Raw genomic sequence first — 26,748 nt, 5'->3', positions numbered from 1 at the left:
GTGCTCATATCTGCTTTTGGTAAGACCAGTAAGTTACTGAAACTATGTAGGATAAAAAAACACTGATATCTTGTCACTAGAAAAGCATTCAAATTATCATGTCCATTTGGCTCTTGGAATGAATGTTCAATAAAATAAATTCAAGGCATCATTTATTGTTCTTCATTATCATCTTCATACGTTTTTCATACAGCATTCATTCAAACTCAAATTTGGCAGGAAATGAATAACGTTGAAGTTAAAATCTAACAGGCACAAATGCTGCAACCAAGAACTTCCTCATCCTGCTCATTATAAACGTTACATACAGATCCCCATGCATATTAGCAAGCAAGCAAGCAAGCAAAGTTTATTTATATAGCGCTTTTTACAGCAGGTGTTGTCACAAAGCAGCTTGACAGATCAATCAGTATTACAGAAAGTAAGAAAAGAAAAATCCTGCTCCAAGCTCCCATGAGCAAGCCAGTGGCAATACTAGCACAATATACATTAGCAACCACCTGGCATAATATAGAAATAGCCCAGCAATACCATAACAACCACTTGGGATACTATAGCAACACCTTAGCAACCACTTAGGAGACCCTAACAATGACCTAGGAATACTCTAGCAATCACCCTGGATAACACAGCAACCACCTAACAACACCTAAGCTACCTCCATAGAAAGTGTCTAGTAACAACTTAACAACCACCTGGGATGACATAGCAATAGCCTAGATATACCTTAGGAACCACCTGGGATGCCAAAGCAACGGTCTGTCAAGCCAACCTAAAGCATCTTCGCAAACGTTCCCCCTCTACATTCCCCTTCTCGCCTGTACTTGTAATTGCAAACACTAACTGTAAGGGCAAAGCACCTTACAGAATCCACCATGTGACCATTCAGATATTTCATCTACAGCAGTGTTCCACCGCAACTAATCGTGACCCTGGACATCACACGGCACAGCTGGGATTGGACCCTGAACATCAGGCATAGAGTACACATCTGCACCTTTCAGTGGAAGCCCTGTGGGAATCCTCCGGGCTACTCTCAGCCCTTCTGCTCCCTCTGAACCATCTGGCTGTGCTGAAATCCACACTCTCTACTCTTGATATCATCAGTGAAAGAGAAATTACGTAAAAGGCTGGACGCCGGAGTCACAGGGGAGCAGCCCAAAACAAGCTGGCTGACCTTTGGCCCTCAGACTGTACAAGAGCCCTCTTGGTCAGTGTATTTGATAATTGGATTTATATGGTCAGTCTTCAACATCCATAGTGGGTTGGGTCATGATTCATGAGCTTCATCACTCTTGTGGGACCCCTCTGGTGCAGTACTGACCACCTGTGAGATTTAACCTCAGTACCTTCGACCTGACATGAAAGCATCAGCACAGAGCTGTAAATTCTGCTGATAAAGCACTGACAATGTCTTTAAGGCAGACCTACGTAATAAAAAGTTCAAACTGGAGTTTATACCCATTAGTGTTACAGTCTTGTACTATATAAGGGGTTCTAATCCCTACTCGGGCAGTGATGGCAGTGTTTTCCATGACACTCGGTTTTCTCTTAATAGCTGTATCTTTTGGTAAGAGTCTTTGCAAAATACCACAAAATATATTCAGTTTTATTCATGTTCATGTTGGAGGGAGGAGGGGGGGTGGGGTGAGAGAGACAGAGAGAGAGAGAGAGAGAGAGAGAGAGAGAGAGAGAGAGAGAAGGAGGGAGCGACAGGAACAGAGAGAGAGAAAGACAGATAGAAAGAGGGAGAGAGAAAGAGAAATAGGAGCAAAAGAAAAAATTAAGAGATGGCAGAGAGAGAGAGAGAGAGAGAGAGAGAGAGAGAGAGAGAGAGAAGAAGAAAGAGAGAAAGAAAAATGGGGCAATAGAAAGAAAGAACAAAGATGGAGAGAGAAAAGGGAGAAGAAAGTAAAAGAAAGAAAAAACAATGAATAAGAGCGAGAGAGAGAGAGAGAGAGAGAGAGAGAGAGAGAGACAGAGCTGTGTGCAGCGAGCCGGAACTCTGTGAAGTGAGCAGGTGTATGATTCACAGTGCTGTCCTGAGGGTTTAAGTAAACACCCCTCTCTTTCTCTTTCTCTCTCTCTCTCTCTCGCTCTCACTCCTCCTCTATCTTGTAGATGTCAGCGTGGTTGCCGGGGGTGACCACCGTGTCAGCCAACACACAGGTCATGTCACTATAAGCCTTTGGCGTTCACACACCTGGCTGAGTGCAGCACCTCTACTTCCCCAGTTACACAATCACCGCAGACTCTCCATGCAGCTCAGGGCCTACAGTCTGCAGCCTTCACCTCACCACTGACAGGAAAACCACACTCTTATGGTTTCTTTACACTGTCTGACATACATATGATATTTATCATTACACTGAAAGTCTACTAGTGGTCTCGAACAATATTCTGCTTTAAAAAACATTTTATTATTTCTTTAACACTTTTAATGAATGTCAGTGTGTGTATATATGAGTGTGTGCACATATCTATGCCCTTATACATTTTTGTTATTGTGATGACCTGTCCAGGGTGCCTTCAGCCCGATGCCAGCTGAGATAGGCTCCTGCACCCCCCGTGACCCAGAAGGAGAAGCGGCTTAGAAGGTGTGTGTGTATCTATAAACTCTTACATTTTTTTCACTCCACCAAATTTCCAACTTTCTACATCATTTAATGTTTAAGATGTAAACAGAGTCATTCAGAGTGACTTGGTGCTCACAGTGGTGGTGATGGGAATCAGATGTCCACCTCTATAAGCTCCCACATAGAAAGTTACTACATGAAATGTAGTAAATGTAGAAAATCCCTGGGTGATCCAGATGTGTGTTCGACTGCTGAAAGTCTCTAGAATGTTCTTTCCATTCACTCTAGTTCATTTGGGCTGTTCATTTGACCAGCACACCCATGACCAGAGCATTCGAAACAACATAGAAGCAAATGAAGAGCAGCCCACGCAAGTGCAGGTGTTGTAGTGATCATGTCAGGTCCAGCCCAGATGTTACAGCAATCATGCTGGAGGACCTACTGTACGCAGATTACTGACAGTTTGGTCGACATGCAGCACCACATGCTCCCCGCAAATCACACAGCCAGTCTGCAAGACCCTCAACATAACTCACTGAATAAATCCTCTGCAGAGCTCAGTCCCTCGAGGCTGATATTAAAAGTGCAATAAGTACTTCACACATTTATAAAATAAAATTAAAGCCGCTCCGCTGTGTTTGCTCTACAGCCCAGGCAGCCATTGCAGAACTACTCTAAAGGTGGACACACTCAGTCATTACACAGCATTTATTTACTCATTCATTCAGCAGATTACACTCCAAACCAAGGAAGCGGACGTCAGTTCGTTCCGCAAGTCAGGATCGTATTTATCTAACCTGAGTAATCTAAACTGACGGTTTTTTTATTATTCGTGTAAGTCTGAGCACCGGCTGAAGGCCTTAAAGGCCCTGAGGGTTCGCCACTGATCTATTACAGAGATCAGGAGGCGCACGGCTTCAAGGGCTCTTCTGCTATGAGACAGAATTCAAAAAGCCACTAGCAGCCTGGTTAGAATACAGAACGGGGCTTTTCAAGCACTCTTCTGAAGGCAAACGATACGAGAGCTCAGCTGAAGGCCTCCTTTTGTGTCTGAGCTCTCAGATGAAACAGGAGGGATTCTCATCTTCATTCTGTAAACGTGTTCAGCTTTGGTAAAATCAATGAACAAAGGATCCTACAGACCAGTCAGTGTGAATGACTGAATGAATGAATGAATGAAAAAACAGGAAGAATTCATCCTAAAAAAAGAATGCATACATCTTATGTTTAGGTGAGGGATGAATGAATGAATAAGTAAACATTCAAACTAGTGGGCAGAATGAATGAATGAATGAATGAATGAATTGATGAATGAATTCATTAATGAATGAAAGAAAACAGTAGGACTTCTTATTTTCAAATTAAAACAATAATTAGTAAAACCTTTGTTAGAGGTGATGAATGAATGAATGAATGAATGAACTAAATTTGTGTGAGAAAAGCGAATGAATGAATGAATGAATGAATGAATGAATGAATACATGAATGAATACAGTAGGAATCGTCATTTTCAAACAAAAAAAACGTGTTAAGCTTTTGTTAGAGGTGATGAATGAATGAGCAGACTAGTCACTCACATTCATTCATTCATTCATGAAATTCAAGAAAACAGTCATTTTCAATCATTTCAAAAATGATTTGTGAAGCTTTAGGTAGAGGTGAGTAAATAAATGAACAAACTGGTTAGTGTGAGCAAAGTGAATGAATGAATGAATGGATGGATGAATGGATGAAAACAATAGGAACTGTCATTTACAAAACTGTAAAGCTTCTGTTAGAGGTAATGAATGAATTCATAAATAAGCTAGTGTAAGTAAAGCGAACAAATGAATGAATGAAAAGATGAATGAGTGAATGAATGAACGAGTGACTGAATAAGTATGCAAATCAGCAAGTGACCAAAGGAACAAATGAATGAGGTATGAATACAGGCATGAACGGAGTGCGTCCTCTGTGTGAGGGAGAACTTAATGAATGAACTGATTCATACGTTTTATTTTTATGAGAGAATGAAGAAATACATGTGCTTGGGAAGAATGTATGGATGAAGAAATATGAATGGACTGAGTGTCGGAGTGGATATGAAGAAGCAGGGTTAGAAAATGTAAACACACTCTCGCTTCACCCTCCACACACATACATCCACAAAATGATAAGTGAAAAACAAATCCGTCTCTGGTTTCCCCCGGCAGTAGAGAGAGAGAGAAATAGCAGAGGAGGGGATGGATGGAAAGAGAAAGTGAGGGAGGGGTAACCCAACCCAAGCTAGAGCTTGAAGGACTGTCCTTTATAATTAACATCATTCATTTTCCCAGCTCTGGCTTCAACTAGAAGCCCAGAGTAAAATTAGCCCGTCTTTATGCCACAACGGCTCCATATACGCCGCAGTACAGCCTTCTGCACAACACATGCAGCGTACTTCTCATCCCTGAGCAAAAAGCCCACCAGTGTGTGAGGGTGGAGACCTCTGGACAACCCTGAGACATAAACTATTTGTAGGAACGCTCAGAAGACCAGCTGGACCGCCATCCAAAACTCTCACCGGCACACACTGGAGGTGTGTGGAGGAGCCTCAATACTAGCTCCAGAAAAGGAGCTCCTATTTTGGTGAAATAATGACTCGAGTCAAAGTTCAGATACCCTTCCAAAGTAAAATGTACAGGCGTGTGCAAAAGTTTAGGCACCCCCGATTATACGACGTTTTATCGGCTTTCCAAGTGGCGTTAAAACAACAGCTCTGCATCAAATAGAAAGCAATAAACCAAGAGAGGCAGAGTTTCACTGTGATATCATCACAGGGAGGGTGGTGTTCTTAGGCACGATGTGAAATGGCGGCCAACATAACATCTGATTAGTACAAAAACCTTCGCTTTATAAGTACTTTTTAGTTAACAAATTTCCACCGGGAGTCTTATTTAGCACCATTCCAGCGGCGCCCTCTTCTCACACTGGGGCTGAATCTCAAACGGCTCCCTGCTCCCTACATAGTGCACTACGTAGGAGTTTAAATACTGGATCCTGCAGCCCAACAGAGCAAAATATAGCTATGAAATAGTGATTTGGGATTCAGACACATTTACCCTCGTCTGTAGAGGCTAGAATATTTCCTAGCTAGAACACTATTTAGGGGGTAAGGGGTCGTTTGGGATTCAGCCTGAGTTTGACGCGACTTCTGACTGAAACACAGACACTTGAAGTGATATTTTCAGACTTCTATACTGCCGTTTCACAGTAAATCCTACTGTAAGTGCTTTAATTCAAGCCTGTGATATTAATGATGGAGCTGTTTAGGCTGTTGGCTCTTTTAGCCTGTTAGCTGACTGACCAGCCTGGTTCTAGTTAAGAACATAAGTCGTCAGTCCCTCAGTTTAGACAGAGAACCGGTTCTCACTTCATCAGTTCAATCGGTGCTTAATGTGAGCAGCATGAGAATCAAAGACTAATCAATTAACAACAGGGTTTTTCATGCTGTGGTCCAGTAGTACAGAGTTCAGTTGTTGTGAGGTTGTCATAGCTGTGCATATATCCTGGATTTTACAATGACTTTGAATGCAGCTCAGCCAATCAGATTTTAGGACCAAAACTATCTGTTTTATAAACTTGATGATGACATTTTCCTGGAATTTTTAGTGCATAATTTATTTTTATTTGTTGGATTTACATTTTAGAAAAAGAAAATATTAATGCTTTTAAGTGGTGTTTTCCCCTAATTCATTAAATTCAGCAAATAATCAGCAGTTTGGACACTCCTGCGATGGACTGGCGACCTGTCCAGGGTGTATCCTGCACCCCCGCGACCCTGACGGAGAAGCGGCTTGGAAAATGGATGGATGGATGGATGTTTGGACACTCTTGAAAAAGTTGGTTCTTTTGGCATCTATATAGAACCATTTTTGTGACTAAATGATTCTTAGCATGGTCAAATGATTCTTTAGATTGATGGAGAACATGCTGTATATGGTTCTATACAGAACCTTATTGAAAACAGCACCAAAAAGGGTTCCGTTATTGTTCACAATGTCAAGCTTGTAATACACAACACACTCTCCATCAATCTGAAGAACCTTTACCATGCAAAGAACCATTTAAGCATGAACTGGCTCTATGTAGAACAATACCCTTTACTAAAGAACACTTGAAGAAAGTGCACTTAACGATGTGTTCACTTATTGGCATTTAGGACATCAACGAAGTGTAATTTGATCAAGGACGTACAACATTTCCTTAGGTATTGAGAAACTTCTAGAACTGCAGTGGAACTTCTTAGTACATTCAGCATCTACCAGCACAGGAACTGAAGATTTGTAAGTGGTATTCTTCTATTTTTGGATCCTTTTGGTCTAAAACGAAATGAGAAAGCTCAAAGTGAGAGAAGTGACCAATCACAAACACTGCAGCACAGACACTGAACCAACACAGCAGACAGAAATTAAACTCAAACAAAGTGAGTTAGGAAATAAATGTTAATGACTAAAATGTAACAGATTAAAAAGGCAGGGCTTGGAAACTGGGAGACAAAGGGGCTTTTACAATTTGCATAATCATGCCTATTCATAAACATCCATGAGCTTAATGAGTGAAATAACAATATTTTTAGCTAAATTTTGCCCCTTCCCTCCACTACCCTGCACGCTGGGGTTTTTCCTTTGGAGAACGAACGAGCTGAGCAACGCTGAGAGCGAAAAGTATTAAACAATACACTGAACAAGGACTGAACAGCTCTATGGAGCACAGTGGAGCCATTTATTCAGCCGCTAGCTTAGTGGGATATTCGCTCACCACACCACATAACAGTTATTCTGTCTTTCTTTCACTTCAATTCCAGCCACTCACTCAGAACTGAGTCTGTATCCTTGAAACTTTGGCCACATGAGTGTCCTTAAGCCAGATCTGAACCTGTGTTGTACTGTGTGAAGCTGCTTTAGCCTGCTTAGTAAGCCAACACTAGCCTTTAGTGGTAATGCAGAAACAGGTCACTCGGTCTCTTCCGGCCAAGTTCAGCCTTTTCTTTCGAAACGTCTTCGAACACTGAGCGGCTCCGATGACTCTCTTCTGTTTTTTGGTACAGAAACATCAGCCTAAATGTTTAGAAGTCTCAGCAGCGCAAAACTATGACGAATGATGAGCTGGACAGATGTAAAATTTGCATGAATTCCACATCACCGCAGATCGGATACGGATCGGATTTCAGTTCCACATATGAAAGCGTCTCAAATCGGAGTTGAAAATGTCCGATTCAGTGTGTTTATCTGTTCACACTGACACACATCTGTGTCACATATGAGGAAAAAGATCGGATTTGGGCCACTTTTACCTGCTGTGTAAACACAGCCTTTGGCCTCTAAACCTCCAAACCTGTGCTGTGGTGAGTGAAGCTGTTATTATGCTAAGCTACAACTAAAAGCTTCTTGGATCACAGAATGCTAGCATAGCCAGGTCGCTAACACACCTATCTGACAGAATATTAGACAGATATATGTAAGTTTGACCCCATCACAGTTGAAAGTCTGTGCTTCACTATCTTATGTCTATTTTAGCTAACGAGTAACTCGAGCATTTAGTCAGCTACATTAGCGCTGGCTCTGTAGCTGTGAGTTTCCTCCAGTTAGCATACTGCAGTATACTAGTGATGCCACATGGCGTCCTAAGAACTGCTTTTTGTGGACGTACTGACAAAGTCTGAGTTTTCAGTGGCAAAGCTGGTGGTCCACTGGCATTTTGCTCAGCGCTTTCTGGGTAGCCCACCAGGGTTTAAGCAGAGTACTGCACAGAATTCTACTCATCCTCGCTCATTTTTCACTCACAGCCCAATCAGATTTTTTTTCCTTCCGTCTGTTCTTTGGTTATAATCTCTAAATTCATTGCGTAAATAATTAGCACAGTGTTAGCAACAGTTTCTATAAAATCATTTTATACTTGGCCAAGTTCATTATTTTCTTCTCTCTCAGTTGTTATATTTATCCAAGATTGTTTTCTAAAATAAAAGTCTCTGTGTATCTGAAATCTGTTTGAGGTGATTAAAAACTAGTTAGAGCTTCTATGCAGGACAGTAATGTGGGTGGACCAGTAGCGTAACATGGGTCAGCGGGGTGCCACCCTTACCAAGCCAGCAGAACAATATATAAGCCTGTCTGGGTCATAATAAGCCATCAATAACAATAAGCCAGTGTGAGGGGTCTTTAAGTTGTGGGTGTTCCTATTATTTACCTGAGTTAAGATGCGCTTTTAACATCACTTATAAGTGGCGATTATTTATAGCTTTTTAAAGAGCCGAGCAAAGAAAATGTTCAGCAATGTTGACATTTTATTTACTGAATCACAACTGGCAGGCTATCTCTGGCCACAACTCGGGGCTCTCCCGAGAGAGAGAGAGAGAGAGAGAGAGAGAGCGCGAGAGAGTGAGAGAGAGAGATCTAATTCGGGTCTGTCGTTGTGGGTGATATTGGACGTCTCTCTGTTTAGAAGCTCCAGATTAAACGCTGCTCTCGGTCGGTTTCTGAGCTGAATCACTGCAGCGTGTGATCAGTCGTGGGCCGCGGGGACGAGCTCTGCTACCGCCACGCTACATATGGCCTCTCAGCGTTCTCCATTAGCTCACAGAGAAATTCATCAGTGGAGGAGGCCGTTCTGGACCTTTTCTGTTGTTTTTTTCACCCTCTCCTCTTCTCAGGATAATTAAAGAGCCTGTCAGAAACAGAAGAGGTTCATGACGGACAATTTAGGACACAAATAATTCAAAAAGGTAGACTGGCTGAGCTATAATAACACAAATAATTGGAAACAGGCGATTTCCTTTGAACTGCAGCCGCCCTCGCAATTCTAGCACCTTCTCCAGTGTAAATACTTAATGTAACTTATCCAACGCATTTGGAAGAGAATATTCTTTTTTAAACCAGCACAAATAATGTATATGAGCTCAAATTAGTGTTTTAAAAACTGCAAAACAAAACCTGTTGCATAAAAGGGGAATTCCACCATTTTAAGATTAATTCCACCAGTTAAGATGTAAAGAGAGGCATCCAGAGCAGTTTGGTGTCAAGTGGTCTCACTGGTGGTGATAGGAGCCAGACGTCCACCTCTAAAAGCTCCCTCACAGAATGTTCTTACACATTATAGTCATGAATGCACAGCCTGAGACACTGTTTTACGGTAGTTCTGAGGTCAGATTTTGGTCTGTGGTGAGGAGGGGTATATGCAGGGTGTTGGAAGGTCAAATAGCCTGCGTCAACATTACATATACACACTTAAAAGACACGGGTAGGTTCACTGGTGGTTTTGGACAGGGAATAAAATGTCTATATTTGTGTTGTAGACATTGTGACCCCTGGTTCCCATCATCACCACATTTGTAAAGAAATCTGAGTCTGAAAAAAAAATCTGAAGGGAAAAAAAAAGGGTTTTTACTTCTTTGAGCCATAAAAGAACCAATTTGGTCCTTTTTTGGTACTGTGTGTATATGGGTTACAGCATGGAGTTCGCTATGCTTCACTCACACAGGCATGAACCAATAACACAGATGCAGCTGGATCAAGTTTTGATGAATGCAAGACATCTACTGGTGTTGATGTAGATTGAAACATTGATTAAAATGGGATTGTGTCACACAGATGATGAAAAATGCTTCAATTTGGACCTGCAGCCTCATCCTCAAACACTTCTCTGCTGTTAGCTCTTTACAGGTGCTGACATTTAATTACATCAGACCTCAACGCCGAGTTCCTGTAATCTCGACCCAGCAGCGCTCTGGACATAACTGAAAACATGACGAATTTCACGTCCTGAAGCTGCTCCAGGTCAAAATCTGGAATTTTCACATCTGTCTCACATTGTGAAGGCCTGTCAGCTGTTCCACACAACAACGAAAGGTTTATTTCTGGACATAACATATTTTATTCCCCCCCTTTCGGAAAGAAATGTTCAGTCTGCAATACTTGACAGCATCTTCAGAGGAATGGTTCTATGTAGGCCCATGAACCCTCAAAGAACCCTTTGCATTTTATTTGATTAGAAGGTTCTCTGCATCATGAAATCATTTTTCAGATTGACAGAAAATGTGCACGACTGTGCTGTAGATGGTTCTGTATAGAACCTTCTTGAAAATGCTTCTATATAGCACCCAAAAGGGGTCCTTCTGCTGTTACAATCGTGATACCGTAACAACAGAAGAACCCTTTCATCATGCAAGGAACCCTTTAACGATGCCTTTAATGATTTGAGTGTTCATGGTTTTATACACTTGTTTTTTTTTTTTTTGTTTTTTTTTTTTAATAAAGAACCCTTGAAGAACCATAGTTTTTAGGAGTGTACCCAGCCCTAACACTCCCAGTCGGCCAGGTGCGAAGAATCCTTGACAGCAGTTTGTTAGTGGTGTAAATGGTCAATCCTTTATGATCACATCAAGCTAAACTCCTTCCTCACAGCAGTTAGAGAGATTATAATGGCCATAATAGCTCTATAGTCTACACTCAGTCTATGAACAGCCGCTGAAGTGAAACTTAATTACAGAGTGTGTTTTCACAGCAGGAGACTCAGTCCACCACATCATCTCTCTGCCTCTCAGAGATACTGGGGCCTAAATACATGCTTCTCTGCGTGGAGGGTGGAAGAACTCACCAACTAAATGTCAGGAGTAATGGGAAAATGGAGGAGAAGGGCAGGGGATAATAGGTGCTGAGGGAGAAGAAGCCAGAAGAAAAAAGAGAGGGAGAGACAGAGAGGAAGAGAAGGATGGAGTACTGGGTACTGGAGTGGGGAGTCAGGTGGGTGAGGAGCACGGTCAGACTGATATGCTGTTTTGTAGATAAATATGACCACTAGGGCCCAAATCCAGTCTTCTATTTGTCCACTTATGACGTTTGTGCAGTTCTGTATAACAAAAACAGCCATAATTCATAAGTACATGATTGTTTCCCCACCTCTGTTCATGAGTGCAAATGTTTGGGCACCCCAGGGTCAAATGACGTGAATGACGTGAAAATAAACACTATTGCAACCTCTGCCCTGAACATACTTCTGCACATTTTGATACATAATGTCTCTTTATTTGTTGAACGTAACATTCTGGGGGGAAAAATACAACAGAAAATGTGGCCTGTGCAAAAGTTATGGTTTTATGTTCACACTTAATGTGTTAAACTCACCAAATAAAATTTCAAAAAGTTCAATTAGAATAAACAGAAACTGTGCAGTAAAATTAGGGAAAAACAATATTTAAGTGTGTTCTCTGTATATGTTCACTTATTTGAACAGTATCAACATTTCTATTCTGATTGGTTGCCCTGTATTGCACCTAATTCCAAAAAAACTGTGCCAAAACATTCCTTATAACTTCAGCATGACTAGGCTGTTATATGCAAATATGCCTGGTTTTGTGACAAAACAAAACTGATGCATTCAAAACAGGATGTTTTTTCGCAGCTTAGTTTCCATATATGAACTGTATGAACTGGGAGGATTGAATGATATGTTCTGAAACTTGAACAATGCTTACATACTACATCAAACTATTTTTTTTAAGAAGGGCGAATATTATATTTCCACGACATGAGCCATTTAAAAAAAATACTATCCTGGATTCAACTGTGCAAACTTATCTGTTAAAAGTGTTTTTAGTTCTATAGTGATTTTATGCCTAACAACATGTCTTACCTGTGGTAAAATCACTGCAGTGCAAGTCTTCTTAAGGATCAGTGCTCTAAAATGAAAGCCTGCTAGTATTTTGGTGGTTAGAGCACCTAAGAGCATGTGGTAAATGGATATGTTAAGTTAAAATCATGTCAATTTTTTTAATTGTTTATTTATTTATAAATAAATAGCCAGCTTTAAAACAATTTAAAACCATTAGTTTACTGCCACCCCCCCACCCGGCCCCCACCTCCGCCTATGTCCCTCACCCTCTATCCCCTCTAAATCAATGCGCTGCCATTTGTATGGAGCCCAATTAGGAGGAAGTGCTGAGGCTACAGAGACACTCCCCCGCAGAGCGGCATCCTAATCCGGTTTGCTGATCAGGGGATTGATTAGGGATTTGGAGTGGAGTGATCGATCCCCTTTTCCTCACGTTCAATTACCCCAGCCCTCAGCAGCCTGGGATTTATGCTCCACAGCAGGACGTCACGACTCTCGCCAGCCGAGAGGGATGTATGTGTGAGTGGGCGAGAGGGAGGGCAGGAACGAGGAGGATCGTCGCCCGAACCTGCCATCCTCAGTCACGGTCCTGCAGACGATGTGCACTGCAGGGTTTTACATTTTCTTTGCTCTAACAAACACTCGATTCAGCACGTGAAGGGATTGATCATTACTTAGCAAGCCAGCCGTCTGTGAGCACATGCATGTGGACATTGGAGTGGGGTGGCCAGTATGAACAATACCAACTCAAATTTATATCAAAGTACTTTGTACTATTTGGATTTAGATGAGCTCATTCATTTACCACAGTAACAACATTCATTTTTATATTGGTTTGAAAACTTCAAGTTCTTCATTACCATCTAATTTTTAATTCATAATTTTGGTACAAGTTTTTCGAGCCAGAAAAATTCAGAGTTTATTATATTGCTTGACTTATTTTGTTTTCAAATGGCGTAATTCAAATGGAGTAATAACGCCTACAAAAGCACTGACTAATATAATGGGACATTCTAGAGCAGCCACACATGAGCCTAAGGTCACTCAATGCCAGGAGTCCACTAGAGGGGTATAAAGCCCTCCAGCATTGGGCTGTGGAGCAGTGAAGCTGTGCTCTCTGGAGAGATGGAGCTCCATCCAGCACCTTTGGGACTTTGAATTCACTGAGTGTTTTTACATGCACTCAATAATCAAATCGTAATCGGATTTCTGCAGTTATCTGATTGTTCAAATGGTCATGTAAACAGCACACTCTGATCTAGAAATCTGATAAACAGGCTGGATTTTAGCTCAGAAATCAGATTCCTCAGTGCTGTGAACTCTTACACTGATTTCTTTCACATTTCTCAGTCAGAACATGTGCGAAAACAAAAAAATGGCTGTAATAAGAGTGCTACATTATGGTTAGGTCACATCATCTTCTTATTGGTTGGTTGCAAAGCAGAAATCTGATCACTGCCCAGCTCCTATAGACCTGTAGTTTTCCATGATCTGATTACTCAAGTGCATATAAATGCATTGTTCAGATTACTGACAAAATCAGATTTTTTGCAGTTATCGGATTATTGATTGCATGTAAACACACTTACTGTTTCCATGAAGTCACAGGAAACAACACATTTACATACATCCACTTAAATAGCCTTCAGTAGTTTAGCTCCGCCCATTCACACTGAAGTTATAAGGAGTGTTTCAACCTGGACTCCTTCTGGATGAGGCACAAAACAGGGCAGCCTATCAGCTCATTTACCCACATTAGTGCTAAAGTTACACAGTTACAAGAGCAGCCTGTGATAAAGAGTGACTGTGTGACCTTTTTGGGTACAGTTACCTCCACAAAGGCAACAGATACAAGAAAAGTGTAGGATAATAAACTAAACAGTGCTGCTTTTGCAATGGTTGTCAGTGAAAGTGTGATGTGATCCTAATACATCATCAGTAAGCGTCTTTCTGTTTCTCATTAAGAAAGAACCCCCCTCCCCTCCCCAATGGCTCCACGTGTCTGATCGTTTCACAGATTCAGAAATAAGCTCATTGTCATCACATCGGAGAACATCAGGATCCTCTGCGTGTGCGGATAATCTTCACTCGTCCCCGGAATGTCAGCTGTATTAAGCAGCAGTTGGAACGGTTGTTCTGTATCATTACAGCTAATTGGGTACAGTTTCTAACAGGCCGCCAAATCAGCTCTCATTTACAATCACGAACAGCTGAATGCTGCAAACGTCTGGGGGTGGCAAGCAGCGTAATCCATCAAAGATAAATAAATAAATAAATCAAACAAAACAAGTCTCACATCACAAACTGCCATTTAACCTCATTTTACCTCCGCATTCTTGGACTGAGAGTATGTTTCACAAAGGAAACTGACTCTCAGCTCCATATAAACCTTTAGAAGTCAACGGTGATAACCGAAGCCTTGGGAAAGGGATGGACTGATACCACTTTTTTCCTTTATGATACCATACAATAGGGTTTAATATGTTTAACATGTCATCCCACCCTTTGCGGCTATAACAACTCTTCTGGGAAGGCTTTCCACAAGGGTTAGGAGTGTGTTTATGGGAATTTTTGACCGTTCTTCCAGAAGCGCATCTGTGAGGTCAGACAGTGAGGTTGGACAAGAAGGCCTGGCTCACAGTCTCCGCTCTAATTCATCCCAAAGGTGTTCTATCAGGTTGAGGTCAGGACTCGGACCAGTCAACTTCTTCCACACCAAACTCACTCATGAGGTCTCTATGGACCTGCTTTGTGCACTGGTGTGCAGTCATGTTGGAACAGGAAGGGGCCGTCCCCAGACTGTTCCCACAAAGTTGGGAGCATGAAATTGTCCAAAATCTCTTGGGGCTGAAGCATTAAGAGTTCCTTTCACTGCAACTAAGGGGCCGAGCCCAACTCCTGAAAAACAACCCCACACCATGATCCCCCCTCCACCAAACTTTACACTTGGCACAATGCAGTCAGACAAGTACCGTTCTCCTGGCAACCGCCAAACCCAGACTTGTCCATCAGATTGCCAGACAGAGAAACGTGATTGGTCACTTCAGAGAACACATCTCCACTGCTCTAGAGTCCAGTGGCGGCACTTTACACCACTGCATTCCACGCTTTGCATTGAGCTTGGTGATGTAAGGCTTGGATGCAGCTGCTCGGCCTTGGAAACCCATTCCATGAAGTTCTCTACACTGTTCTTGAACTAATCTGAAGGCCACATGAAGTTTGGAGCGACTGACTCTTTAGCGACTGACTCTGTAGAAAGTTGGTGACCTCTGCGCACTATGCCCCTCAGCATCCGCTGACCCGCTCTGTCATTTTATGTGGCACTTCGTGGCTGAGCTGCTGTCGTTCCCAATCGCTTCCACTTTGTTATAATCCCACTGACAGTTGACTGTGGAATATTTAGTAGTGAGGAAATTTCACAACTGGACTTGTTGCACAGGTGGAGTCTGATCACGGTACCACGCTGGAATTCACTGAGCTCCTGAGAGCGACCCATTCTTTCACTAATGTCTGTAGAAGCAGTCTGCAGGCCTAGGTGCTCGGCTTTATACACCTGTGGCTGTGGAAGTGATTGGAACACCTGAATTCAATGATTTGGATGGGTGAGTGAATAATTTTGGAAATATAGTGCACTGGGGCTGTCCGAACGAAACCTTCTATCCAAAATGGTAACTTTACTGGAGAAGCAAAAAGCAAAAAAAAAAAAGAATCAAATTGTGCAGTTTCCTTTGGTGCATTCATCATGAAATTTACATACAACGTAAAGAACAACAGGTCTTTTCAAATTATGTCAAAAATTGAAAAATGCCAAAAATGTATGTATGAAGTGCAGATAGGAGGAGACATTTAGACACTACTGCTGAAGTCTTTGTTTGTTGTGCTTTGGTTTGTTTTGTCATGAAAAGAATAAACAAAACCATATGATTTTCCTCACTAACATGCTTGAGCAGACACATCACACAGTAAAGTATCATAAAATATAGTGAAGTATAAATAATAAAGTATCAAGCGTCATAACAGTCGTGGTTAAAGGTTTGCGCACCCCTGGTCAAATGACATGTTCTGGATGTGAATATAAATGAATACATCCTCTACAGAGAACACTACTGCATATTTTAATACATAATTACTGTTTATTGCTGAATCTAACATACTGGAAACAAAACATGAAATATGGCCTATGCGCAAGTGACGGCACATCCCATATTTAATGTTGTTATCCAAAATGTTAAACTCAAAATAAAGCAAATAAATAGAAATTGCACATCAAAAATGCCATATTTATGTTCCTATATGTGCTTAAAACAGATGGCTCTCAAGGGTTCGTTAAAGAAAATGGTTCTGTATAGAATATGAACGCCTTTTCTTTGCTTCGTGAAAGAGTTCTGCAGATTGATGGAAAATGTGTTTTATATGGTTCTAAATAGAGCCTTTTTGAAATGGGTTCTATATAGCACCAAAAAAAAGATTATTTTATGTTATAGGTATGACATCGTAGTAACAGAAGAACCCTTTTAGGTGCTATAGGTGCTGAAAGGTGCATTTTCTTTACTAAAGAACGCTTGAAGAACCATCTTTTTAAGACCGTAGAGGATGTGTTAACTTATTTTATACTTAGAAAGTAAACAAACTTATTTGATCAGGAGTGTTTGGACTGTACATGGAGCTGAGTGAATGGAACTCTGATGAAGCCTGTTACTGTATTATATATACAGTACTACTCTATCTTCTTAAGGCAGGGTGAGTAATGCACTGAGGAGAGTATATGCTGAAAAAGTCTCATTACAACAAGTCTGACTCATGCCTTTTATTTATAATGTGCTGAGCTCTAAACACTGCTCGATTACTCACTTTCTGTCTAACAGACTTAGCATATCATATATATATATATATATATATATATATATATATATATATATATATATATATATATATATATATATATATATATATATATTAGGGCTGTCAAGGTTAACGCAATAATAAGGCATTAACACAATCTCAATTTAACGCAATTAAAAAAAAAGTGCCAATAACGTAAACACTATTTGGCCTTGCAAGTCATCCATAACTCATGTTGGGACTTGACCGTGCGCAGCATCTCTCATTAAGAGCAGAGGAGTGAGTGTCTGTGTTCACATGCAAAGATTTTTGCCAATCCGACTGAAAACAATCAGATTAGAGATTCAGACCGAGGTGTTTATGCTCACTCTAGACAACAGCGTGATGAAAATCTTTGCTTACATGCTCACTACAAGTAATCCGACGCAAAATGCCACGCATGCGTGGGGTAGTGCTTAGAGTAAACGTTACCATGACAGCAAACCTCACGTGAGGTCCAGTCGGCGTGAGATGAGTTTCCCATGAACACCGCCACGAACACCCCCACGAACACTGCCACGAACACCCCCACGAACACCCCCACGAACACCCCCACGAACACTGCCATGAACACTGCCATGAACACCCCCATGAACACCCCCACAAACACTGCCATGAACACCCCCACGAACACTGCCATGAACACCCCCACGAACACCACCATGAACACTGCCACGAACACCACCACGAACACTGCCACGAACACCACCACGAACACTGCCACGAACACCCCCACGAATACCGCCACGGACACTGCCACGAACACCCCCACGAACACTGCCACGAACACCCCCACGAACACTGCCACAAACACCCCCACGAATACCGCCATGAACACTGCCACGAACACCCCCACGAACACCCCCACGAACACTGCCATGAACACCCCCACAAACACTGCCATGAACACCCCCACAAACACCACCATGAACACCGCCACATACACCACCACAAACACCCCCATGAATTCTACCATGAACACCACCATAAACACCACCATGCACTCCACCATGCACTCTATCACCCCCACAAACACTGCCACAAACACCCCCACGAACACTGCCACAAACACTGCCACAAACACCCGGATGAACACCCCCAAGAACACTGCCACAAACAACCCCATGAACACCCCCACGAACACCCCCACTAACACTGCCACGAACACCCCCACGAACACTGCCACGAACACCCCCACGAATACCGCCATGAACACTGCCACGAACACCCCGACGAACACTGCCATGAACACCCCCACAAACACCACCGTGAACACCACCATGAACACCGCCACATACACCACCACAAACACCCCCATGAATTCTACCATGAACACCACCATAAACACCACCATGCACTCCACCATGCACTCTATCACCCCCACAAACACTGCCACAAACACCCCCATGAACACCCCCACGAACACTGCCACAAACACTGCCACAAACACCCGGATGAACACCCCCACGAACACTGCCACAAACACCCCCATGAACACCCCCACGAACACTGCCACAAACACCCCCACGAACACCCCCACGAACACTGCCACAAACATCGCCACAAACACTCCCACGAACACTGCCACGAACACCCCCATGAACACCCCCAAGAACACTGCCACAAACACCCCCACGAACACTGCCACAAACATCGCCACAAACACCCCCACGAACATCCCCACGAACACTGCCACAAACACCCCCACAAACACCGTCATGAAAACCCCCACGAATTCTACCATAAACACCACCATGCAAACCACCATGCACTCCACCATGCACTCCACCATGCACTCCACCATGCACTCCACCATGCACACCAAGGCAAATCCTACCATGAGCTTTACCAGTGGACATATAAGGGAAGTGGCGGTCATCAAGTGGCCAGTGAGTGGAAGTACAAAGTAGGTGTTTCTAATAAAGTGGCAAATGAGTGAACTTACAAGGTATGTGTACCTCACTTGACACTGTAATGAACTCAATACTGGCTACTAGAAGCTTACAGACAGACATTCACATACACATCAAACCTCCCTGTCTGTATGTACTATATAATAGCCTGAATATATGCTATAGCCGCATGGATAAACAGAACAGGCCAGAGGGAAGAAAGAAGGAAAGGAGAGGCTGAGAGAATGGAAAAATAAATAAAGGACAGAAGGATGGTCATATTCACCCTACACACGCACACACGACAATTAAAAATATATAGCAACACCTCATGGCCTCTCCGGACTTCAGCAGAAGTTGGCTTTTAAGAAGTTGGCTCTGAGTGGATCAGACACAGCAGTGCTGCTGGAGTTTTTAAACACCTCAGTGTCACTGCTGGACTGAGAATAGTCCACCAACCAAAAACATCCAGCCAACAGCGTCCTGTGGGCAGAGTCATGTGACCACTGATGAAGAACGAGAGCTATGAGCTGTTGTCTTTGACTTTACATCTACAAGGTGGACTGACAAGATAGGGGAGTCTAATACAGTGGACAATGAGTGGACTGAGACTAGCACCACACACACTAACACACCACCACCACATCAGTGTTACGGCAGTGCTGAGAATGATCCACCACCCAAATAGTACCTGCTCTGTGAGGGTCCATGGGGGGTCCTGACCACTGAAGAACAGGGTAAAAGGGGTCTAACGCAGTATCAGAGAAACAGATGGACTACAGTCTGTAACTGTAGAACTACAAAAGTACAGCTGATCAAATGGACAATGAGTGTAGAAACAAGGAGGTGGTCAGAATGTTATGCCTGATTGATGTACATTTGGCTGATGTTCCCTAGAAATTACAAGCTCACTGAAAGAGACCCTAAAAAGGACTCCAACATGGCATTTTATGATAAATGGATATATTAGTGCCCTAAAACACAGACACCGGCTCCAAATCTAATTTGCCCTCAAGGGACAACAAACAAGTAACTAATTCAGCAAGAAAAGAGAAGAGAATCTTTTATGGAAATCCAGAGCCTATTTTCCTCCAAATAACGGAGGATATCAAATCATATTTGGCAATTATTTTCACACATTCGCACATCTGATGGGCTTCAAAGACCTGTTGAAAATGTTTCAGCATTCAGTGTATTTCCTTCAAAAGATTGCTTATCACTTGGAGTGGCTCGGAGTGCCATTGAACTGTGTGTGTGTGCATGCTGCCAAGAAGCACTGAAGACTACAGAGAGAAGCCCTTGCAGCTGTGGGTAACGAGGCTTTTCGACTGTGGAGATGACTATCCTGCTCTGGAGGCTAAAATCCATCGCTCTGGAGATGTCCATGGTGCTGAAAATAAAGGAGGAAAGAACGCCTTTACTGAAAAAAAGGAGAGGAAAAAAAAAAAAAAAACAACTTCATTCCCAAAGCTCTCTAACTCAACAGCACCAGAGACAGCACACGGAAATTACCTCTTCCCCCCAAGAGCTCTCACTCCAAGCAGATTACAACCCTCGTAAACAGCCAGAACGACAACAAGACGAGTGTTATTACTGCTGTGTGACGATGTATATGGTCTCTACACCTTCCTCATATCTACACTCAGTGTCTACATTAGCAGGTCCACTTACTTCATGCAGTACTGCATGAAATTCGAGAGAGGTTTCTGAAGGGATTAGATATAAGATAACGCACTTGCATAAGAAAAAGGAGTCAAAAAAAAAGAAACAGTAGTGTTTTACATAAAAATGATTCAAAGCTGCAGAGAAAATGTGATTCCTAACAAACACCTGGAAGACCTGGTCGACACCAACACTGCCCCCATCAGATAAACAGCACTTAAAGCTTTCATGTTTGAGAGAGAGGAGAAAATCAAGATGTTTCAGATCTGAAAGAATTATCTTTTGAATGAATGTTCCTTTGGAAAACCATATTTGTGAATGAGGGAAGTGAAAGGGTTCTACTACAGCATGGCTCAAAGAACCTTTTCCTTTTTGGCACCTGTTGTTTTTTTGTAGGCCATTTAATTCTAAAATGTCTAAAATGTCATGAATATTTGAATGAAAATTAAATTTCACGTACATTTTATATTTTATACATATACTGGTGTTGTCGGAACAAAACCTTGTATCTCCAAAAATGGTAACTTTACAGGAGAAGGAAAAAACATGCTTAACTTTCAATGTAAGTCATTGGAACCAGAATTTTCTCCAGATGATTTTGGGCCATTTCTTTCGGTCCATTCGCCATGAAACGTACATACAATGTAAAGAGCAACATGCATTTTCACATTATGTCAAAAACTCAAAAACCACAAAAATGGAGATACAAGGTTTTGATACGGCAGCACCAATATTATTTATTAATAATACTAACAACATAGTGATATTTCAGCTGTTGAGCCACTCCTCTGCTTACTGATGCACTGCTGTAGCCCGATATCAAACGATCCACTGAAGAGCCATAACCTCTGTTCTAGAAGTATTAGATACCGGTCATTTATGTGAAAACTCTTATTTTGATGTAATTGGTGACAGTATCGTTAATCTATCATCATATTGCTCACCCTCAGTGTGTGTCTGTGTGAGAATGCCTGCATTTATCTGCGCCTATGCTGCAGTTTTACTTTGCCTGTCAAAATTGAGCTCCTAATTCCCTCCTTTACTCTCGCAGCCCTGTCAGAATCCACCAGCTTCAGCCTCCCCCTCATTCAACTCCAGCCTTTCACATCAGCCTAACAAAGCAGTGAAAAAGCACTTGTCTTGTTGTCATGTTGTTGTTGCTGTTGTTGTTTATAAGTGTCATAATCTTCACTCTCTATAATGCTTCCAAGAAGAGCGCTTGGAAACAAAACCATGCAACTTCTCAGGAAAAGAAACAAACCTTCCTGACTTTAATGTACGTAACTGTAGCAAGATTGAGGGTTTTTTATTATTATGATTTAAAAATACATTTTTTTTAAAATAAAATGTTTTTTTTAAAGCAGAGTTCGAGACAACTCTATTCAGGAGAGTAGACTTTTAGACTTTCAGCGTAATGATAAATATCGTGTGTGTATATGTATATACATTGTATATATATATATATATATATATATATATATATATACACACATATACACACACTATATATATATATATATATATATATATATATATATATATGTGCATATTCTGTGTTTATTGTGTCCACTCTTTTATCTTTATTCCAGATTCCACTCTTTTCAAGAGACTCACTTTGTTTTTCAAAGTAATATGCAGGGATATTTTTCCACACCTCCACAGTTCAGTCTTAGAAGGTGGTTGCTAAGGTGTTGCTTGGTCATAATGTGGTGTCCCAGGTGGCTGTAAAGGTGTCACTAGTGCATTACCATGGTTTTTCAGGTGGTTGCTAAGGTGCTGCTCGATCATGCTATGATGTCCCAGGTGGTGGCCAAGATCTTGCTAGGCCATTGCCATGTTATCCCAAGTGGGTACTAAGATGTTGCCTGGTTGTTTTTATGGTATCCCAGGTCTCCCAGACATTGCCTTCTCTCAGTGGAAGGATGGACAGAAACACATGTGGATGTTTTCAGATCATCAAGCAGCTTGGTTTTTCTCCTCTCCTTCTCCTCTCAAAGATGAAAGCTTTGGGTGTTGCTTATCTGAAGGGGCAGTTTTGGTGGTCTATCAGGTCTTACACAGTTAGGACTTCCAATTTATTAGACATCTATGCACTGCAAGTCGTATTTCAGTCACAATATGCAGCAATGTAACCCAAAAACACTTGAATAGCCAAATAAAATGCTATGCTGCTCTTTAAATGGTTGATTTCTTGTGGTTTGTGTGCTTCACCAGAAATAGACAGGCGCATCCTCCCCCTGTTGAGCTGTCATACTGGCCGGTGTCGGTGGAGTGTTGTTTTTGTGCATGCTGCGTGTGTCTAATCTCAATGCAGCTGTGAGAGGGCAGCTGTGTGTGGCATGCTGAGGTGAAGAGGTGAATAATTATTATCCAACAGATACAGCTCTGCTCCCCAGGCCCCGCTATCTCCCCACTGCAGGCTCAGTGTGCTCTTAGATAGAGTGTATGGAGCCTGTGGGAGGACTGTTCCATTTTGGGACCATCATCTCCGTGTGTGTGTGTGTGTGTGTGACGCACTTGTGTGAAGCTGCAGCCGGAGGAATCCCCTCCTTCAGTGGGCGGTTTCACTGTCATTACCGTTACATAAAACCCTGAAAAACATTGGAAAAACTCCCCCTGCACCTCCAGCCTAACGTCAGCTCTGTCTGCTTATGCAATGCCCACTCGCCGGTCCCGGCCTCTGCCAGCCTATCAGCTGCCTCAGTATGGAAAAGAAACAGAGTGATTGGCGGCTCTAGAAAAAACTGGACCCGCAGGTGTATGAGAGGTGGAACTGGGTCGCCATGGCAACACTGACGATCTGAGGGGGAATATGGCTGACTCCCAGGTGGTAGCGGAGGTGTTACTAGGGCATTGCTACTGTATCCCATGCAGTTTTAAGGTGTTGCTATGTTGTCCCAGGTAGGTTTCAAAGTGTTGCTAGGCTGTTGTTATGGCTTCCCATTTGGCTGCTAAGGTGTTGCTAGGCTGTTGTTCTGGGATCCTAGGTGGTTGCTAAGGTGTTGGTAGGTTATCCTTTGGTGTCCCAAGTGATTGCTAGAGTGTTGCTAGGCGATGTTATATTGTCCCAGGTGTTACTAGCACATTAGCATGGCATCCCAGGTGGTGGCTAAGGTGCTGCAAGGTCATCCTATGGTGTCCCAGGTGATTGCTAAAGTGTTGTTAGGCTTTGTTATATTGACCCAGGTGGTTGCTAAGGTGTTGCTAGCACATTACCACATTATCCCAGGTGATTGCTAAGAATTTGCTCAGCCATTGCCATGTTATACCAGGTGGCTGTTAAGGTGTTGCTCAGACATTGTAGTATTTGGTAACCAGGAGGTTACCAATGTGCTGCTTGGCCATTGCTTTGTTATCAAAGGTGGTTGCTAAGATACTCCTTGGCCATTGCTAAGTTATCCCAGGTGGTTGTTAGTGTTGCTAGGCCATGTTAAATTGTTGCAAATGATTGCTAAGGTGTTACTAGCACATTATCATGGTATCCCAGGTGATTGTTAAGGTTTTGCTCAGCAATTGCTATGTTTTCTCAGGAAGTTGTTAGGGTTATAGCTTTGCTATCATATCCCAGGTGGTTGCTAGGTCATGCTATGGTGTCGCATGTTGTTGCTAAGGTGTCGCTTCACCATTGCTATGTTATCCTAGGTAGGTACTGAGGTGTTGCATGGCTTTTGCTGTGGTATCCTACATTGTTACCATGTGTGTATATAAGTGTGCTAGTAATATATGCAATATATGTCTGTATATAAAGTCTATGAGCACAGAATAACAAAACAAAGAACAGTGAAACAGTAAGTATTAAGTTTGTCAAACCAACCTAATAACAATGAAGAAACAAGCAAGATGAGGCACAGCAAGACACCATCTCCACCCTGTTTAGTCCATTAAAAACCACCAGCAGCTATCAACATTAGGAATAGTTCAGCAAAATATCAAATATACAGGGTTTCCTCCTTTACCACAAATGTAGTCAATCATCCAAGACATGTTTGGTGTCTGAAGTTTGCTTCTTTGGTTTTACACTGAAGGTACAGAGCTAATGTAGCCTATTAAAATAAGCTTAATTTAAGCTTACTAAACATTTCTGGTTTCTCGAGCCTCATAAGCTCTAACGTACCAACATGACTACATCTGAGGGTGATTTTTTTTTTTGACCAAAAATGATTCCTTTAATAATGACAGAGAGCCACAGCGTATGAAGGATGATGGAAAGTGATGAATCCTCGCATTGCGCCGGAGATCGTCTGAAAGCACCTTGACTGGTTCCCGGTTTCTTCGCACCGGGAATCCTGACGCCAGCGCTCCTATTAATCACACTGAAGCATTTCTAAAAATCTCATCACTGTCACTGCAGCGGGCTTCATCACAACATCCTAAAAACAGCTCGCCCTTCACCCTGCCGATCAGACGGAGCCGCGAACGAGCGCTTTAAATGGCCGAGCGGCTCAAGGGCACGATCAATAGACTCAGCCTGAGGCCTAGCGGGGTCATTCGGCCCCGGCAAACAAAACTCAGGTTTAAATTACACCAATTACACATAACACCTTCACAGAGCGCCTCGCAGCAGAGATGGATGGTATTTCAAAGCCTCAGTGGCTCTTGTGGTTTTACACATTCTGATCTTTCTCTGTTTTTGTTTAATTCTGATGAATAAATAAGAATCAAGCTGTGTTTTTTCCCCACAACATGCAACTGTCAACTGATGTTGACTTTGAGAAAGGTGCTGTATACAGTGGTATTCAGAAGTTATGATGCCATATTATTATTATGATGACATATTACTGAACATCACATTTCATTTGCTGAATTTAACATATAATAAATATGATTTTTAAAATAAATATTTAAATAAATATAAATAATTTATATTTTAATTTTTTTTTACCAATATGTGCAATTTAACAAATAAAAACAAGAAATTGTGCACTAAAAATGCAAAATGTTTCCTGTGGAAGGTGTGTTATTTTTATTTAAAAAGTTATTTTCGCTTAGAAACTCAAAACTAATTTGTCAATGGGTGTTTAAACTTTTGCACGCAGCTGTAAATAAAACATATAGTACTGTGTAAAAGTCTGATCCAATGCATTCATAATGCATTATAAATATGGTTATAAATATTTATAAAAATGAATTGCACTGAATTACACTTTAGAGCCGTGTTTGTTATACATTATGAATTGTTATCATAAAGTTTTATAAGTAGTGTTAATGACGTTATACTTTCAGTGTCAAAGAAGTCCGTCCCAGCTTGGAGGACGTAAAGACAAATACAACGTTTATTTACATCCTGGGATTTGCAGTATTTGATTGCAGTGTGAAGTAACTGTGAAGGCCTGGAGAGGGAGAGGTGAGATAGTAGAGTGCTATCATTGTAATTTGTTCCCTCATTGGTTCTAACGTCAAGCGCTAGAACCTTTCACTCTGTAACACTAACACTACACTACAGTACAGTAATGTTAATTTCTGCTAGCGTTCTATTGGATATGCAGTGTTAAGTTAGTGACAGTGGGGTAATACAAATACAACTTATGAGCTTTTATAACTTATGAATAGCACTTATAATGCATTATGTTAGCAAATTATAATGCATAATATGCATGGCTATAACGTGTAATGCGTAAATATTTATAGCCATGTTTACGATGCCTTATATATGCATTATAATATGTTATGAATGTGTTTATAGAGGCTTACAGATGTGACATTCATAGATAGTGTTAGCAGTTTTTTCCTACTTTTTTTAAAAATCTGCATTTGTGGTTCCTTCCAGGAGATTTAGTGAATCTGTCTTAAGAAAAATGGAAAAGCGCGTTGCCTACGGCAACTCAAACAGCCCAAAAATAAGAATCTAAGCCTGGATCGCTCTGGCTGAGACGTCACGCTGAATTTAAGCCAGAGCCTTAAACCAACGTGCCTCCTTTTCCACTCCAGGCTTTCATTCCTCAAATTCCTCTCTGTGGAATGGACAACGAGCGCAGACAGAGAGAACAAATAAAAGAGCAACCCGGGTTTAATAAGACTGGAGATCCCTTCCAACATTCTTCTTACAAACGCTGTTTTTCACAGCACTGATTACTTGGAGGTGTCAGACAAATAAAAAAAAAACTCTCTCT

The 26,748-nt window shown here is 41.8% G+C and overlaps 1 protein-coding gene across 4 annotated transcripts in view; it reads right to left on the bottom strand.

The window, feature by feature from the left end:
• trappc9 (trafficking protein particle complex 9) overlaps positions 1 to 26,748 on the bottom strand; it is a 383,326-nt gene that overhangs the window by 13,927 nt on the left and 342,651 nt on the right. Inside the window, exon 21 of one of the 4 annotated variants that reach the window (XM_037542855.1) lies at positions 8,915 to 9,260. The exons of the other annotated variants lie outside the window; for them this stretch is intronic. Within the exon in view, the coding sequence (XP_037398752.1) occupies positions 9,166 to 9,260 (95 nt within the window). The 3' untranslated portion in view covers positions 8,915 to 9,165. Of the gene's footprint in view, positions 1 to 8,914; positions 9,261 to 26,748 lie in introns of those variants that run through there. 4 annotated transcript variants of the gene reach the window in all.

Source organism: Pygocentrus nattereri, chromosome 11 (genome assembly GCF_015220715.1).
Source record: "Pygocentrus nattereri isolate fPygNat1 chromosome 11, fPygNat1.pri, whole genome shotgun sequence".
In the NCBI taxonomy this organism is placed as follows: Eukaryota; Metazoa; Chordata; class Actinopteri; order Characiformes; family Serrasalmidae; genus Pygocentrus; species Pygocentrus nattereri.
Note: the sequence above shows the minus strand (reverse complement) of the source record. Positions and strands in the feature narration are given on the sequence as shown.